Source organism: Penicillium solitum, assembly GCF_028829755.1.
Source record: "Penicillium solitum strain IBT 25940 chromosome Unknown utg000003l_segment0_segment0, whole genome shotgun sequence".
Lineage (NCBI taxonomy): Eukaryota > Fungi > Ascomycota > Eurotiomycetes > Eurotiales > Aspergillaceae > Penicillium > Penicillium solitum.
In genome coordinates this window covers 491,785-508,869 of record NW_027072123.1, presented here as the reverse complement: position 1 = coordinate 508,869, position 17,085 = coordinate 491,785, and the positions used below count along the sequence as shown (strand labels likewise).

Below are 17,085 nucleotides of genomic sequence, written 5' to 3'. Positions count from 1 at the left end.
GGAGCTGCTTTAGTTGACAGCCTTCTCGATACCGTTCTAGAGCCTCTGCTTTCCAAGTTTCCCAGTTTGAATCCCCTTCTATGCATAATATCTTGAGCAGCCCGAAAAAGAGCCCAATGAATCCATCCCAATCATCAAGGTCATACCCGCAACAAAATTGGATTCGGTGAAGAAGCCGCCCACCTCTGACTATCTTCCCAAGATCTTGATGTCCTTTCTCTAAGATACCGCTAACAGCACCTGGGACTACGACGATGACGACAAGACACCTAAGATCGCTGGTAGGTACTTCAGATACCTGGAGAGTTCCATGCCGCATCCTACGGGAGGAAGAAGCAAAAATGCCAGAGCATCAAGAAAATTAACTCTCCAGCCTTGTCAAGTGGTCCCAGGACTCCGGGACCATGTGGCTACACATGCTCATCCCGTCCGGCTTCAACGATACCCGCAGCTTTCCGTTCACCCAGTTGCGTCAACATATAGGGGAGACCGAGTGGGCGAGGCGCGAGAAAGAATTTTACAACTCGTCTGAGCTTGAGGCATTCGCAGAACGGAAAGTAAATGAGTTAGATAAGTATGACGAAGCCTTGGAGAAGTTGGAGCAGACCAGATTGCTTGTGGACAGCGGGGGTATGACAATGCGGGAATTTATTTCCAATTGCTCTAAACCAGTCGGTTTGACTAACTGCGCGGCAAAAGGATTAGAGGAACGCCGACTTACATCCAAATTGTGTAAAAAAATCCAACTAAGCAGCACTGCGGTGTAGTGAGGGAATTAAGAAGGCGGAAAGAAAAGCGGCAAAGGCCTCTCTGTACCTACCGCCGTATGTTCGAGAGAGACGTACTTGATTTGCTACCCATTGATATGATAGATGTCGATATACCCCTGCTGGCTGATGTTACTCCAGTCGGTAGGCTTAATGGAAGTCGATGGTTCTTCTTTTCATCGACCAACGCAACATGGAGAAAAGACGACTACTCCGTTTCCGAATACTATTTCCTATTCCATTATTGTCACATCATTCGATCGCAATCTCCGCATTTCGACATATATGCCTAAGCAAGCGTGGCGCGTGGCTCATCTTCACTCTCGCTCCAAACCACGCGTCTTCCCCAGGTCAGGGTGGGTGATCATCGACCCTTCCATTCCCATCGAGGAAGAGTCAATCCCCACCTATAGACCCGAAAAATTCTATCCGGTCTATATTGGTGAGGTTTTCAACGACCGATATCAAGTGGTGGGCAAGTTAGGTTATGGATCTAGCACGACAGTGTGGCTAGGCCGTGATTTATTGCAAGACCAACCGATCTCTATCGTATGGATGCAAACTAACAACATGTCAGGGATCACCGCTACATAAAACTCACGGTCTACGTCTACACAGCGCCAAGGATAGTGACCCAAGAGATCTATCCAATCCAACCATGTCGGTCAGACTTTCTTAAGACCCCTGATCGAGGTCTTTCACATTCACAGTCCAAATGGACATAATGTTCACCCCTGTCTAGTCCATCCGCCACTTGGAATCAGCCTCAGTCAGCTCACGGAGCTACTTCCCGGCGGAGTGATGAACAGCTTCATGGTGAGAATCCTCATCCGCAATATCCTTGTCGCTCTAGACTTCCTCCATGCAGAGGCAGGAGTAATACATACCGATTAGTACCAGTTTATTCAAAGAAGCTCTCACCTCACGAGAACTAAAGCTAGAAAGTAACAACTGACTACATATATATCTCCAACCTAATAACATCCTCCTGGGCATTGACAATGAGGAGAACTCAATTCTATCCAAATTTGAACAGGCAGAATTGCCTGTACCGCGAAAGATCCTCGAGAATCGCACTATTTATCTCTTACGACCTCTCCCTATCTCTTATGGGACTCCCGTTCTCTGTGACTTGGGCTGGGCTCGATTGGGCACCAAACATCAAGAGGGAGATATCATGCCAGATATCGGGTGCCGGAGGTCATTTTAGAAATGACTTGGGACTACAAAGTTGACATATGGAGTGTTGGGTTGTTGGTAGGATAAAAGACTACGCAGTCGCTTGTGGCCGCCATAAAACTGACAACGGCTCAGATCTGGGATTTATTGGATCGTCGCCACCTTTTCAGGGCTCGAAATTCCGCAGGTAACCTCGATGATGGGTTTCACCTTGCCAAGATGCAGGCAGTCCTAGGAAACCCTACTCTCAAATTTCCCCGACGGAGCGAAAGGAGTTACAAGTTTTGGTATGCAAAAGGTTTGTACAGTCATACCCCGACAATTCTTCAAATGGCTGGTAACGTTAACGGGTACAGGTAATTGGAAAGGTGTAGCTCCTGTACCAAAATCCAACCTGGAGACACTCGAAGAGAGCTTCAAAGGTGATGAAAAGGAGGACTTTTCACGTAGTCTTCAGCGAATGCTATGCTGGCTCCCAGAAGAAAGACCGTCTGCTAAGAGTTGCGTTTTGATCCTTGGTTGATACATGGTCTCTTTAAGTGAGACCATATATAGATTACGTCTTATTACACGTATTCGTTCATTCGTTCATCCTTCATTTCTCAATTGCTACAATGTTCTGCTTTTAAAGCGTGAAGAATTTCAAGGATAGATGGTTTAAGGATCAAGAATCGGACTAACTCCTGCAATATTTACTCCCTCTGACTCCCAGAGCTGTTATCTCAAGCCAAAAGGAATAGCTCTTCTCATGAGAAGACCATGTGATATCACCACCGAAGTCTAGGCTTAATATATTGCTGTATCTCTGCATACAATAAAATAACGCTAGCCAATTCAATTAAACACTCGGGATACATTTCACAGGGAAGATTTTACTATAGGGGAAACCCGCAGTGGCACACTGGCGCTTACAAATCGCTTCAGTTACCATCAATTTCACTTATTGTGACTGTCCTGAGCAATTAGTATCCCCCGAGCGCAGTCTTTGTTGCGCAACGCCACGAGTATTCTCATTTGCTCCAATTTGAGATACGTCGAGGAATTCAGTTGAATTATGCGCGCCACTGGTCATGGGTGATGCCAGCTGAATGATGCCTGTTCTACATTATGGGCACCTGCATAATCACCGTAGAATATCGATCATTATTTCGTCCAGATACGATCTTCCGACCTGAGCAACCACTTAGGTTGACGATGATTAAATCCTGGTCCGTTTAGAAAAACTACGCGTTGCGCCGTGTATATAATATCTATCCCTCGCAATTGTAGGGTTGGAATCGCGACCCTTTCCATTCAGCAATTTCTTCGATTCGAATTCATCATTTCAATTTTCAAGATGGAATGTAAGTTAGCTATCACCACAATCTCTCTTGAGTCATGCAAATTCCACAGCATCACCGACAAGATTGATGAAGCCGCACGAAATGGATTCAAGGCCATCGAACTCTTCATCGATGACCTCGAGGCCCTTGCCAGAGACATCAAGCCTGTACCTGCCACCTTGGTACCTTCTCGCGACTCTGTATTAGCTGCTGCCCATCAAATTCGCCAGCAATGTGACAGGTTAGAAATTGACATTCTCAATCTTCAACCCCTGCGTTTCTACGAGGGTCTGGTTGATCGCAAAAAGCGCAACAAAATCCTAGACGAGGTGCTTCCCGTGTGGATGGACGCGCTCAAAGTCCTTGGCGCAGACACTATTTTAGTCCCCTCAAACTTCCTCCCCGAAGACCCTGTGACTGGACTTCCTCAGACAGTCGGCGACTTGGACATACTTGTCGAAGATCTCCGTGAACTGGCTGCACGAGGCGTTCAACACGAACATTCCATCAAATTTGCTTACGAAGCACTTGCTTGGGGCACGCATGTCAACACCTGGGAAAAGTCTTGGGAAATCGTCCAGGCAGTCAATCGGCCCAATTTCGGGCTTGCCCTGGATACGTTCAACATTGCCGGCGCCATCTACGCCGATCCCACCACAGAAGACGGTCGCGTTGCGGACACGGCTGAGGCCGATCTATCCGCCTCACTGGACCGTATGGCTTCTACTCTGGATATCAGCAAGCTGTTTATCGTCCAGATAGCCGACGGCGAGCGTCTCAGCCAGCCACTGGGCCCAAACCATCTTTTCTATGTTTCCGGTCAGCCCAGTCGACTGAGCTGGTCTCGAAACTGTCGGCTTTTCCTTTGCGAGAACGATCGTGGTGGCTTCTTGCCTGTCCTCACCATATTGAAGGCTATCCTCGATCTCGGCTGGACTGGATACCTTGCGTATGAGGTCTTTTCGCGTTCATTGGCAGATGCTGATCACCGGACACCGGCGCTACATGCAGAGAGGGGAAAGAGATCTTGGCAGCGGCTTTGTAAGATTGCAGAGACCCCAATGAATCAGTCTGAATCTTCCAGCCCCAGCGCATCCAAATTACGTGGAATGGAATTGATAGAGACTGTGGTACATGAGGTGGAGATAGGGATGGATTCAGGGGTCTCGCATGGTAGAAGTGTGATATAAGAAATTTCTATATCTGGGCATGAATGAATCCAGGCAGTGTGATATTTGGAAACAAAAGATAGCCATGGTACTCCGCATGTTCGTAAAGTTCTTCATAATTCTTTCAAAGCCGAGCTAGTTGACCAATAACAATATTGAACTTCTCAATGATTTGTGAAAGCACATAGCGCAGTCAACTAAAAGTAAGTATTTTGCTCAGCACTTGGCTACGTAGGTAGTGAGGATTATTGGTCAGCCGCAAATGAACAAACACGGTCAAGCTGGTTTCCTCGCAGACGGACAAAATGCATTACCATGACGCCACTTCTGCCATTAATAGCCACATGCATATACTAGCCACGTTCAGGATGTTTGCTTTGGTCGGTTGTGGCTGGCTAAGACGTGATGGCATATTTTCCGTGCATGTAAGTGGGCAATCACCAAGACAATATGACAGCAGCTGAAAACAAAGAATGAAGTTAATCTGGAACCTGTCATATTACGGGGAAAGGACCTGAGTGATGCCCTGCACGTGTGATCAGAGAATAACAGATCATGCGGGGAGATATGTATCAAGACATGATCTTCCACTCAGCTGTGATTGATGCACTATTATTGAGTGGACTCAGCTCGCCTCTCCATAATTCAGTTGCCCAATAAGTATTCTCTCTTCTTCTGCTTACGCAACTAAAAGAAAACAACCTCGCCGCGCCGGCGTTCATGCAGTCGAGTAGGTTACGGAGACCTGCAATGTACAGAGACCCGTCACTGTCACAATTATAATTTTGCGAGCATAATATCGCTGTCAAAATGATGATCTACAGTGCACATCATGTATCTACCAGTGAACAAGGTTTTAGTTTTTCCTCGTGGTGGATGTCATATTTGGTCTCAAATGTCACCATGTCCATTTTGTCACTTATTGCTCAGGAGTATACATGCATATACATACATTATAGTACAAAGCACACCCAACATCCATCATCGCTGACCTTGACATTGTTTCCGTCGACTTCAGGAGCCGCCGACATGGAAAAGAATGACGAAAGGCCAGCGACCAAACATAGAATCCCAAGCACTAGTGTCATAAATCCCCAGCCTAATTCATGTTGATGAATCCACCAGCAATGGGACCAAGCGTTTGACCGGCAGCAAATGCCATGTTACAGAGTGCGTAGCCCCGTGCCTGTCCGCTGCTCTTCTCTTCTGTAATCCCGTGAAGGCTTTCAATCTTCCGGACTGCGTTGGAGACATCCCCCATAATAATCGCTTGCACTGTTGTAAGACATACTCCGACGACGAACAGTAAGGAAATAAGCCCGATTTCATGGTCGATAGTGTTTGCTTGTGTCCACCGCAGTGATATCATCGGTATTGCGATCAAAAAGAATCCACTCACCACAACCGTTCGTGGCACAAAATGCCTTACAAAGTGGGCAATTGGAATACTGAGGACGGAAGGGATCGTCAATGGGAGGAATACAAGTCCCGCGCCCAGACTAGACCAATGATATGTGTCAAGCACGTACAGTGGAAGTGTCTGCATATCAGTTAGCCGTGCTGTTCCTTATGGGATAAGAATTATAAGGTACCGTTTCAATGGCAGATAAAATGGAAGAAATGACAAGAACTGAGAATACCAGACCCAGGATGAGTGGATGCAAGAATTGGTAAAAGCTCAATGAATTATCGCCAGAGACACTGTCACTGCTTTCCAAGAGAGGAGAAATCTCCTGTTGATCGTTTTTAGGGTCATCTGTTCTTTGAATTAGCATCTAGGAGCAAGAAAAAATGAATCTGCGACATACCTTCATCTTCCTGTACAATCAACATTCGCAGAATAATGTCAACCACAAGCAGTGCAATTGGGACTCCGAAAGCACCAACAGTGCCAAATTGGGAAAACCTGTTTTCTCAGACATTTAGATCATCAATGGGATGGAGATTGGAGGATACTTACAAGAAACCACTAGTCATGGGGCCGCAGAGCATTCCCCATGTCAACGATGCTGACCCGCAAGCCACATGCGAACCCAACTGTTCCGAACTGGATGTTTCGGCGATCATGCTCAGCCCTAAAACCCCCACGACCGCTCCTGACAGACCCTGGCATACTCGAGCTACGAGCAGCACCCAAACATTATTTTCAGACATAAACAGGGCGGTCGTTAGGGCCATGGCAATGAAACCAGAAACCAGTGGTGCTGTCCGAGTGCGATATTTGTCGCAGAAATATCCCACCACAGCTGGAACTCGATCGTTAGTAGCGGGGAGAATGAATGGATTTGAGATTTACCCACGAGAGCCAAGTAAAAGAGCAGCGCCATAAGTCGCTAATAAAACAGACGACCATTTTTGAACTAGGAGATGTCAGTCAAACAGGGGTTCCCAAGTTATAAAAACATAGATTGAAATTACCGTCCTTCGAAGGCATGTTGCCATGGCCCATCAATAAGAAAGGAAGAATAGGTACGATCTAGAAATGGGTGTGTTAGACTGATGTGGTATCTTGAGATGAGCTAGAAATACTTACAATGCCATAAACGAAAGTGTCCTACCGTAACAGTGCAAGGTTAATTCGTGAGATGTGATTGGATTCAAGGCCATCTACCGTGAATAGTGCAAAGCATAGAGCCACTAGTATAAAGGTACTAGAGGACCTCGCTTTCTTAGTAAATATTTGTTGAATGCCCATGGTGAATGTTGAAAATTTGGTGATCTGGTTAGTTGACAAATGTGAGACTCGGGAAAATAAACCAAAAGATGGAGAGACGAGGGTGGCTCGAATTATGAGGAGCTGAAGACAAGGATATGAAAACAAGGATGTGTAGCTGAAATAACTAATAAACATACAAATAGATGAGGAACAAGGTCGTGCAGTTCCTTACAGGCGAAACAGAAAAGAAAGAAAATCGTCTAGTATGTACTCCATACGGAGTACTCCGTACATCAAATCCAGCCGGTTCTAATTACAATAATGTGCATGATGTATAAAAAGAATCCACCGTGAATGTAAGTAGAAGCTGAGCTCTTGTAATACCCCTATTCCTACTCTGTGCATTCTCTGGAATTTATCTATTTATTCGGCCGTGGAACACATGGTAGATAATATACAACTGGATCTCTAACTTCTTCACTCATTCATTATCCTTCATCATGGCACCCTCAATCGCAACTCTTGAACATGAGTCTTCGATTATACCCATCAACGGCTTCAAGCTACCAAAGAAAGTCCCCCCTCCGATCCCACAAGGATTCGTCGATATTCCACTTACCCTGTGTGAATCTCATATTCTTGAGGCTGCAAACTCCCAATACTTGGAATACTTGGATCCAGAATTGGCCCAGAGTCTTGACTTCGAGTCTATTCTCGTTGTTTGCTGGTTACTGGTCGTACATTGTTTCTCTCCTGTGAGAACCATGTACTTGGAGTTCCACCCTGGGTCTAATCTGTGCTACATAGATGGCAAATCCCAAGGGACCGATTCGTACGCTCTGGAATTTTCCTCGGAGCGTCCACTGAAGGATCTCGTTCGAGATTTCTGTCGTATCAAGGCAGGCATCAGCTCGACTGACCCCGACGAAGAGTGGACTTCTGATGAGAGGAATCACCTCACCTCGGCTATACGCTATGCCGGTGACCGTCCAAATTTGAGAAGGGCATCTCTATCTGCCAATTCGAATGTACCGTTTACCTATCCTCATTCATTTATTTATCCCCAGTCCCACAGCAGAAGCTGATTCTCTCTCGGTCTAGATCCCCAATCCAAAGTTGATGCTCAATGTGACAAATGACAATGACAAGCTACACGCGAGTCTTGCTTTCTCATCACCTGAGATGTCCAAAGCATTCGCAACAAGTCTCCTTCACTCCTTGAACAAGGTCATCGCCTCCATATATCGTTCCCCTGAAACATCCTTGGGCGACCTTGATCTATGCTCAGATCTTGACCTCATTCTTGTGCAAAAGTTCACGAAGGAGGTTTCGGACTCTCACGAGGTCTTGTTACACGACATGGCATTGGAACATGCACGACTCACCCCGGACGCTCCTGCAATCTGTTCGTGGGATGGAGACTTCAGCTATAGAGAATTGGATGATCTCACAACTCGTCTTGCTCTTTACTTGATCGATATCGGTGTTGGTCCGGAAACCTTTGTGTTCAGTTGTTTTGAAAAGTCCTCTTTTGCGATTATTGCTCGTCTAGCTATTTTGAAAGCCGGCGGGGCGTATATATCTATTGACGCTAGTGACCCTCCCATCTTCCTCGACTCAGTTGTGAGTCGTGTCAACGCTAAAATTATCCTCACATCACCTGAGTATGCATCGAAATATGCTTCACTTGTTTCGAATGTCATTTCGATTACAGGAGATATGCTAAAAGACCTTCCCACGGGACCGGTATCTTCCACTGTCCAACCAGGAAATGCCTGTCTGATTCTATTTACCTCCGGGAGTACGGGTCAGCCCAAGGGAATCATCCAGGAACATCGGTCTTACGCCACCGCAGTCCGCGATTACAACAAGGTCCTCGGTCTAGGCCGACACAGTCGTGTATTCCAGTTCGACGACTATGCATTTGACATCAGTAACAATGATTACCTCACAGCATTGGCTGCGGGTGGGTGTTGTTGTGTTTCCACACCCGAAAAAACCATATCTGGTCTGATTGAAAATATCAACCTCACAAATGCCAATATGAGCTTCATGACTCCAACAATCGCCATCCAACTCAGTCCCAAAGATGTCCCATCGCTACAGCTGCTATGTGTCGGCGGTGAGCCCATGTCAAACGATCTACTCATGAAATGGGGTCCTCATGTGAAGCTTGTAAATCAGTACGGAATGGGCGAGGCCGCTACCTTCTGCGCATACAACGACAACCCAAAACCAGGCCATAATGCCGTGGTCGGGAAATCCGGTAGCGGTGCCATTTGGATTGCGAATCCTTCCTCGCCTGAGCGACCAGTGCCTGTCGGCGCTGTTGGCGAGATCTTGATTGAAGGACCCCATCTCGCCCGTGGGTACTTGGATGACCTTTGCCAGAAACCAGATGTGGGATTCCTCACTACAGTCCCTCGGTGGATTGCAGATCTCCATCCATCGCGAGCAACAACCTCGCGCATCTATCGGTCTGGTGATCTGGGTCGATATCGCCACGATGGAACGGTGGAGCACATGGGTCGAAAGGACACACTTCTTAAACTCAACGGTGGTCGTGTTGAGTCGACCGAAGTCGAGTACATCCTTCGGAAGACTCTTTCGCCGGGTGATTTCACCGTCGTCGATATGCTCGGCGAGATTGACGGTACCGACGACCCCATCCTAGTGGCCTTTGTTTATCTCGTGGACAACCCGGCAAACCTTCTTCCGGGAATTTCAGACCACGAAATGTCATTCCTTCCAATAACGAATCGCGTCCGGGTGAACAGTCTGGTCGAGGCGATGCAGAATGAAGTCTATAACACGTTGCCAAAACACATGATGCCGAGCTTGTTTCTCCTTGTCGACCGGATACCCCGTACAAGGTCTAACAAGCTTGATCGCAGAAAGTTGCGTCAAATCGCTCAAAAGTGGTATATGGGGAGCCTGAGTGTGTAAGTATATTCAATTCCTATTTTTCGCCCGTTTGGGTTTGGGTTTTTCTTCTTTTGGCCAGGTCCATGCGGGAGGCTAGGGGAGTTTCAGCTAACGCGTCGTTCTGGTGTCCACTCATCATGTACATTTACGCACATGGCTAGGGTTTTCTCAAAACAAAACCAAGGAGGTCCTTGGGGAGTTTAGAAATTGAAATTGCGCCATTGCGTATCGGTAGCATTTACATTGATTTGGATTTTTTTGCCCAAGAGCTACCCCTATACGGAGTAGGGAAACTAGGACTAAAATAGTTATAGTTAGAGTTCACTATTTAATCTAATTAATTAACGATGTGGAGGTTAAAGAAGGCTAGTCATGCACAAATTGACAAAATGAGATTAGAACCGAGTATGTACTAAATTGAGAACATTAGATATATATATAAAAAAAAAAAAAAAAAACCACAGGCTAAGTAAACAATAGACGGAAACTGGAAAATGCCTGAGATGCCAATCACACAAAAGCGCGTAACGCCATAATAGGCCCACCAAAGTACTTGATACGAGACTTCATGGACGTAAAACGATCGATAAAACACACGTGACAGAGCCGAGGAATGATATTAACACCGATGTTCTTTAGAATGAAATTCAAAATATACTGGTCAGAAGTGAAACTTCGGTCAATGAAGGTTGCATTTATTGAATGGAAGCCATATTGGGAAGCGTATTCAGCACTAGGTTGGCTGCGGCTGCATCTGGACCTGGAAGGTATGCTGATGTTCATGCTGTGGTGCCGGTGGGGGAGGGGCCTGGCTCCGTTGCGGAATCGGAGGTCTGCGTTGTTGTCCTGGCATCCCGTGAACAGGGGACTCGGATGACATCGGGTGCTGCATCTGTTGTTGCATCGGAGATTGAAGATACGGCTGATGAGGGAGGGGCCGAGGGGGATGGACAGGAGAATGGTGATGCATTTGCATGTGTGGCATAGAGAGCGGTTGGCCAGGCTGCTGGGCCAGAGATTGGCTATGCGGCAAGTGGGAACCAGGTTGCGAGGCCATGTGTTGGTTTGACTGCTGGTGCATGTGCTGGACTTGCGGCTGCCCAATATGTTGATTGGCCTGCGCCTGTGAAGCTTGATTCTGTTGGAACATGTGGAGGTTCTGCTGTTGCGGGAGAGACTGGCCTTGAAGCATCTGCGGGGGTGTCGGACCAGGTCTTTTGTGCGCATCTTCATCGATCGAAGAAGTTGTACGGTTTAATGCCGTCGCTGTATCTGTGCCCTCACCCAGTTGAGGGTTGACATCTGTCTGTGTCTGATCTCCACTGGCCGCAGCAGCAGCCGCAGCCGCAGCGGCCACATCAGCCTTGCGAGGTCTCCCACGTGGTCGGCCCGTGCCAGGTGCCTTTGGTTTGGCCGAAGCTGGCTTCCTTGGTTTAGGCGGAGGTAAAGGTTGACCCGTTGCGGCTGCCCACGCAATTTGATCAGCCTTGCGAGGACGTCCACGTTTTCGCTTCAAAGGAGTCCCGTCCGGTCCTAGAATAGGTGTCCCCTTAGTTGTGACGTTTGCAGAGCCTGGAGCAGTCGGCGTCATATTGGCAGTGAATGAAGCCTGTCCTGGTTGAGGTACTCCTGGAATAGGCTCGCCGTTTTGGGCAGCCTGCGCGGCCTGCGCAGCAAGCCTAGCCGCGACTTCCTCCTTCCTAGGCCGTCCCCGACGACGTTTCGCAGGCGGAGTGGCAATCTGGTCGACCCCAACTGCGGCCACAGTGGGCATCTGCCCTTGTCCGTTGGCCTGTGTGGGGTTAGCGCTAGGAATGGTCGTGGGGGCATTTAGTTGAGGCTGAGCATGAGGCTGGGCCTGGGTCTGAACAGGCTGGGATTGAGCCGGAGCAGTCTTCTTGGGTTTCGCTTTCTTCTTCGGTACAGGACTAGAGTCGTCAGCCTTCATGACCGGGCTGTCCGTGACCGAAGGAACAACCGGCGCAGCTGGCTGCGATGAAGGCACGGCAGCTGAATGTGGTCCCTGGTAATGCTGGAATTGAGCTTGGTGCGGAGATGGCTGGAATTGTGCCTGCTGCTGAGAGAACTGCGTCTGGTGTGGGGCGTACGGGTGTTGCGATTGGGCTTGATGCTGTTGATATTGAGGTTGATGGAACGGAGGCTGGGTGTGCTGGGAAAATGGTGACTGTTGTTGGTATGGGTTGTGTGCCTGAGTCTGGTGCTGTAATTTCTGCAACCTCTGCTGCTCCAATTGCTGCTTCTGCTGGTGCTCAAGCCGCTGCTGCTCCACCCGTTGCTGATGCTGTTTCTGATGCTCGAGCCTCTGTTGCTCTAGGCGTTGCTGCTGCTGTTGCTGTTGCTGTTCCAGTATCTTTTGCTCGTCTAGCTTTTGCTGTTCCAACTCCTTCTGTTGCTCAAGCCTCTGCTGCTGTTCTAAGCGTTGCTGTTGGATTTGCTTCTGCTGTTCCATCCTTTGCTGCTGCTCAAGTCGTTGCTGCTGGAACTGCTGCTGTTGGATCTGCTGTTGCAACTGTTGGTGTGTCTGCTGAGGCGACTGCGGTTGTGACTGCGGCTGGGCCTGTCGCTGCTGATTCATGGTGAACATGGACGGACTAGCCATAGACGGACTGGCCGATGTATGGGCATCCCTCTGTTGCATGCCTGCATGAGGTAGTCTGTTCATCCCCTGCTGTGGCGAAGCAACACTCATAGGATGTCCGTGAGTGAGACCGGCTGTGCCCGGCTGCGGCCGAAGGTGGGCCATTGGATTAAACCCACGCTGGAGGTTCTGTAGGCCCATGGGGTCTGGGCCGCGAGACATCAGATCTGGGGAGCTCTGCGCCGCAAACTGGCCCGGAAATTGGCCAAAACTGCTGCTGGTTGGGTACCCACCTAATGATCCCGATGTCGGGGTCATCTTGCGCATATCAGGAGATTGTGATGCAGCGAAGTTCTGCTGAGGTTGGCCCCGAAAAATTGGCTTGTTGCCCGGGAATGGACTGCCATGCTGTGGCAGCGGTGGCCCCGCACCTAGCAATGGTGACTGGGCATGCTGACGTTGAGGCTGTGGACCCAACGGATGCTGGGGTTGGACACCTTGATGTTGCTGTTGTTGAGGCTGCTGCGGCTGTTGAGGGTGGAATGGGTGACCACCGTAGTTCATCATTTTGACTCGATTTTAGAGATGCGCTGGCCTTGGCCGTAAGCGGCAGAGAATGGAGTGATCCAAAAGGGATCACGAAACATGCAAGGGCGAGAACGGCCAAAAAGATCGCGAGCTAACTTAAAAAAATGAAAATGTAGAATACAGAAGGGTAATTCTAAGCAAGACTGTCACCGATGTCGCGCCAGCGCCGCTGATAATTCTATGCGGAGAATCGCCACCTGAGTCGCGCCGAGGCCGCGTGTTTGTTGTTCCTTGAAAGCCTGAGGCCACAAGGCAACAAGGCAATAAGCAGCCGCGCACTGATTCCCAATTAGGCCTAGCGGCTACGGAGACCGAGGCGAGTCGGTAAGCGCAGTTCGAGAAAATGAGTCGACGGTCGCTCAAAGGGATTCAGGGGGGGGGACCAGCTGGAGGGGATCCAGAGAGGCAGCGAAGGTGATCCAAATCTATTTGCTATTGACCTTAACGGGATGTCAGGGCCCAGCAAAAGTAGATTGGAGATGAAGTGGATGACGCTGGGCTGGAATCCTCGATGGCGAGGGAAAAAAACATTAAAAAATAAAATAAAAAATAAAAAAAGAAATTGAAAAAACGGAATTTTCAGATTCTCCTCTCCACATCACGTGATGACACACCAATCATCGATAACTAGTTAACTAGTTACTTCGTATATTGGTGGACAACCTAGGTAGATATCACAGTCTATAGTTATTTATTGTATCATCTCAAGTTGTCTAGTTTGGGCTTTTGAACCTTTGAACCTCTGAACCTGCATTTCTCTCCTCAATTCATCAATCCCCTCCCTCACCACTTGGTCATCTGCTTATCTTCCGCAATCCTTGTAAAGTATAGAAGCACAGAATCACACCACTCACAAGTACTACACAAAGTACGTGCTACCTGAAAAAAAAAAAAATTTATATCAAGACATCATGCTGCTTTCCCAACATCCTTGTCCTCCGCTACCCGAAGATCTGCCAAACAGGGCGAAAAAAAAAAGCTTGAAACCAACCCCTTACAAAATGCCAATACAGATGATGATCCACAATCAACCACAAATAGGGAGCGGATCCGCAAAATATTAGCCGAGCACTATATTGCACAGAGGTACTCCGTAGATCTTGGATATATCTTGGATCTTATGTTTTCGAGAATATTCAATAATTTTCATTGAAGCTCTTTTCTATCTTTGCTTTTCTGACAAGAGTACTTGTTGCGTGTGCAACCTCTATCTTTAACGATGTAGGACTTGAATAATTTGATTTATCTGGGTCAAGATGATACAGGGGACGAAGATTTATGTTGTATATCATATCATAAACACTTCAGAGGACCTTTCCATGTATAATGGGAGATATAAACAATGACTCACTAACATGTTGTAAAATCTATTGGAAGTAACTAGTACAGGCAACAACCTCAGATATATATATTTGATATCCAAGCGGATTATAACCCTGTCTGCTCTGCCGCAACATAATCGTCCCAGACTTTTTTGATGTCATTCTGATAAATGAAATCCTTATCTCCATAAAGGAAAGAGTCGATCTTGGCTTGCAAAAAGACATCAAAATCCTTCTCCTGTGCTTGGAGTTGTTGCGTGTTGTCACGTATTTCGTCTAGATGCTGATACCTGCGAAGGGGTGGAAAAGTGTGGTCAGACACAAGCCATTTTGCGCATAATCTCAAGTCCAAACTTACATCTTGGCATAATAGGGAGACCGGATTAGTTCAAAAATCTCGAGAGCATCGCGTACAGGACGAGAAGCAAATCGAGTAAACTCGAGGGCCCGTGCGAGGATCCAACCATCCTCCATGGCAAACGTCGCTCCAGAACCAAACGCGCCTGGAAGGCCGTTAGCGCATGATAATCAGTCAAACTATAACACCTGGACGTACCAGAAAGAGGATGACTGGCATCTCCGATAAGGGCGACCTTATCCCAGTGGGTGATCTTGTCCAGACGAGGTCCAGCGAATGTCGCAAACTCCCGCCATTCTCCTTCAGCCACCGCGCTTACTGCGTCTCTTATTCTTTGGTCGAATTTCTGTTTTACATGTTAGCAATTGATGAGCTTTTTCGTTCCTACAAGGCATGTCGTACCTCAACACGCGATCCCACTTTCTCGTTGGTCGCAGGGATGCCCCAAAAGACTGCCTTGCCCGAGACGTCAGGCTCACGATAGGAGCGAACGGTGATTTCAAAACGCGGATCTTTGGTCTCTTCCTCATCATCCACATCGGAGAGATATACATGGCCAGCTTCGCCCCACCACCATGACGTTGTAGTCGTGATGTCCGGGATATGAGCCAGACGAGACTTCGGAACAAGAACACGGAATGCACTGTTGCCTGTAAAGTGAAGCCGATGATCAGGCAATAGGACCTTACGTACAACCTATCTCATGAAGTTGCGTCAGTCACAAGTGCTAGTTTCAACGTAGGAGGGTTGACGAACAGAGTGTAGCCCGTCCGCCCCAACGACAATGTCTGCGATCGCCTCTGTTTGATCCTGGAAAACTAAACGAACTCCCTGACCCGAAAGATTCTCCAATGATACCACCTTCTTGTCAAATTGAATCAGGCCCTCCGGAACTCGAGATAAGAGAGCTGACTGCAATCGGGTTCTGCGAGCACGGATTGCTCCGCGAGAATCTGCAGCCGAATTTTCAGGATGCTGAGGGACGTTCAAAACCTTCCCCGTGTAGGCATTTCTTTCGAGAATTCAAAGTCAACATATGGGTTAGCTAATACTGTGGTTAGAAAAGCACCGCTTACCTTTGGTGTGTATTGGATTTAGAACCTCCCTTTACCCCATCACTGGCCCCAAGTAAATCCAGAACTCTCCACGCGTTCGTACTTAGACTGATACCCGCGCCAGCCTCTCGGGGCTCTGTATTTTTCTCATACAGAGTCACCTTTAGGAATGGCAGTTCCGAGAGAGCAATCGCCGTTCCCAATCCTCCAGGTCCACCACCAACGACAGCAACAGAAGTCAATGCCTGTCCGACCATATTTGCGAAATAATTTTACGTCTGGATGTGTCAGTTCTCAAAGTTGGTCTTGCTTATATATCCGAAATATTGCACCTTGTGGTCGGGAGTGGCCGGTAGATAACTACTTCGCACGCCATACTAAGCATTGAATGTGCCATGCCGCACTAGTTTCCCATCCACCAATCCCACCACAACGAGCCAAACAGTCAGTCAATTTGGATAATAAAACCCCGCGTGTGAAATGTCATGCAATACTTCGTTTTGGCACGTGCTGGCCCGTTGGTGGTCGGTCGGACTGTTTCCTACTAGATGGGACAACCAACGGTCAACACGGAGAGGCTTCTCTGTAGATAGACCTGTCTGTGAGTTAAGTGGTTATTTGGGGAGGGAGGGGAAGCCATGTAGAAGCTAGTAGACTCCGCTCGCTGGTAATTTTGGTAATTCAAGTGTGGCTTCAGCCGAAGTACGCGGCCGCTTTGGAAGCAGCGGAGGGGAATTGTGGTATTCAACCTAGCGTGGTAAATACCCCTATAGGGATGCACAAACTTCTGCACAAGTTAATGTGACCTTGAATCATGGTTTACTTGGGCCCGATAAGAGTACGTCATTCCCGAGTGTCTTCAAACTCGAAGTCCCAAGCTAGGTCCCGTGTCAGTGTGGCTTATCATGGACGTATGGGGAGGGTATAGCCGCATCATATACATTATTGCGATTAGCACGACTACGAACAAGACTTCACGAGTCGATCGACCAAGAGGTGCAGAATTAGGGAAAATGAGATCGACAAGGAGTCGCAGATATTTGCTTGCTGGTCTGCCTTCCACTGAAGGGTATCACTGTAGGTCTTGCTCAGCCTTCGATGCTGATTTGGGACGGAGTCGACGGATGTTTCAGTTCTCTCCGTGT

At 48.0% G+C, this 17,085-nt stretch overlaps 7 protein-coding genes across 7 annotated transcripts; 4 read left to right on the top strand and 3 right to left on the bottom strand.

Annotated features, from left to right (window-relative positions):
* Positions 1-404: 404 nt before the first annotated feature.
* N7455_004102 (uncharacterized protein) lies at positions 405-767 on the top strand (the record flags this gene model as incomplete). The annotated part of the gene is made up of 2 exons (XM_065604684.1): positions 405-630; positions 673-767. 2 exons carry the CDS (start codon positions 405-407, stop codon positions 765-767), a joined length of 321 nt encoding a protein of 106 aa, XP_065461584.1.
* A 1,212-nt stretch (positions 768-1,979) lies between these two features.
* On the top strand, positions 1,980-2,469 carry N7455_004101 (uncharacterized protein; the record flags this gene model as incomplete). Its single annotated transcript, XM_065604683.1, has 3 exons — positions 1,980-2,024; positions 2,046-2,244; positions 2,303-2,469. 3 exons carry the CDS (start codon positions 1,980-1,982, stop codon positions 2,467-2,469), a joined length of 411 nt encoding a protein of 136 aa, XP_065461583.1.
* An 813-nt stretch (positions 2,470-3,282) lies between these two features.
* On the top strand, positions 3,283-4,458 carry N7455_004100 (sugar phosphate isomerase/epimerase family protein; the record flags this gene model as incomplete). The annotated part of the gene is made up of 1 exon (XM_040960129.2): positions 3,283-4,458. The coding sequence occupies one exon, from the start codon at positions 3,283-3,285 to the stop codon at positions 4,456-4,458; it is 1,176 nt and encodes a 391-aa protein (XP_040809421.2).
* A 932-nt stretch (positions 4,459-5,390) lies between these two features.
* Positions 5,391-7,132, bottom strand: N7455_004099 (MFS transporter; the record flags this gene model as incomplete). The annotated part of the gene is made up of 9 exons (XM_065604682.1): positions 5,391-5,536; positions 5,560-5,977; positions 6,030-6,193; positions 6,246-6,343; positions 6,398-6,683; positions 6,738-6,797; positions 6,856-6,913; positions 6,971-6,991; positions 7,049-7,132. 9 exons carry the CDS (start codon positions 7,130-7,132, stop codon positions 5,391-5,393), a joined length of 1,335 nt encoding a protein of 444 aa, XP_065461582.1.
* Positions 7,133-7,593: 461 nt separating this feature from the next.
* On the top strand, positions 7,594-10,039 carry N7455_004098 (putative NRPS-like enzyme; the record flags this gene model as incomplete). The annotated part of the gene is made up of 2 exons (XM_040960170.2): positions 7,594-8,121; positions 8,195-10,039. 2 exons carry the CDS (start codon positions 7,594-7,596, stop codon positions 10,037-10,039), a joined length of 2,373 nt encoding a protein of 790 aa, XP_040809372.2.
* Positions 10,040-10,751: 712 nt separating this feature from the next.
* On the bottom strand, positions 10,752-13,184 carry N7455_004097 (uncharacterized protein; the record flags this gene model as incomplete). Its single annotated transcript, XM_040960184.2, has 1 exon — positions 10,752-13,184. One exon carries the CDS (start codon positions 13,182-13,184, stop codon positions 10,752-10,754), a length of 2,433 nt encoding a protein of 810 aa, XP_040809390.2.
* Positions 13,185-14,633: 1,449 nt separating this feature from the next.
* On the bottom strand, positions 14,634-16,197 carry N7455_004096 (uncharacterized protein; the record flags this gene model as incomplete). The annotated part of the gene is made up of 6 exons (XM_040960141.2): positions 14,634-14,817; positions 14,886-15,030; positions 15,084-15,231; positions 15,288-15,581; positions 15,642-15,897; positions 15,962-16,197. 6 exons carry the CDS (start codon positions 16,195-16,197, stop codon positions 14,634-14,636), a joined length of 1,263 nt encoding a protein of 420 aa, XP_040809376.2.
* Between the last annotated feature and the right edge of the window lie 888 nt (positions 16,198-17,085).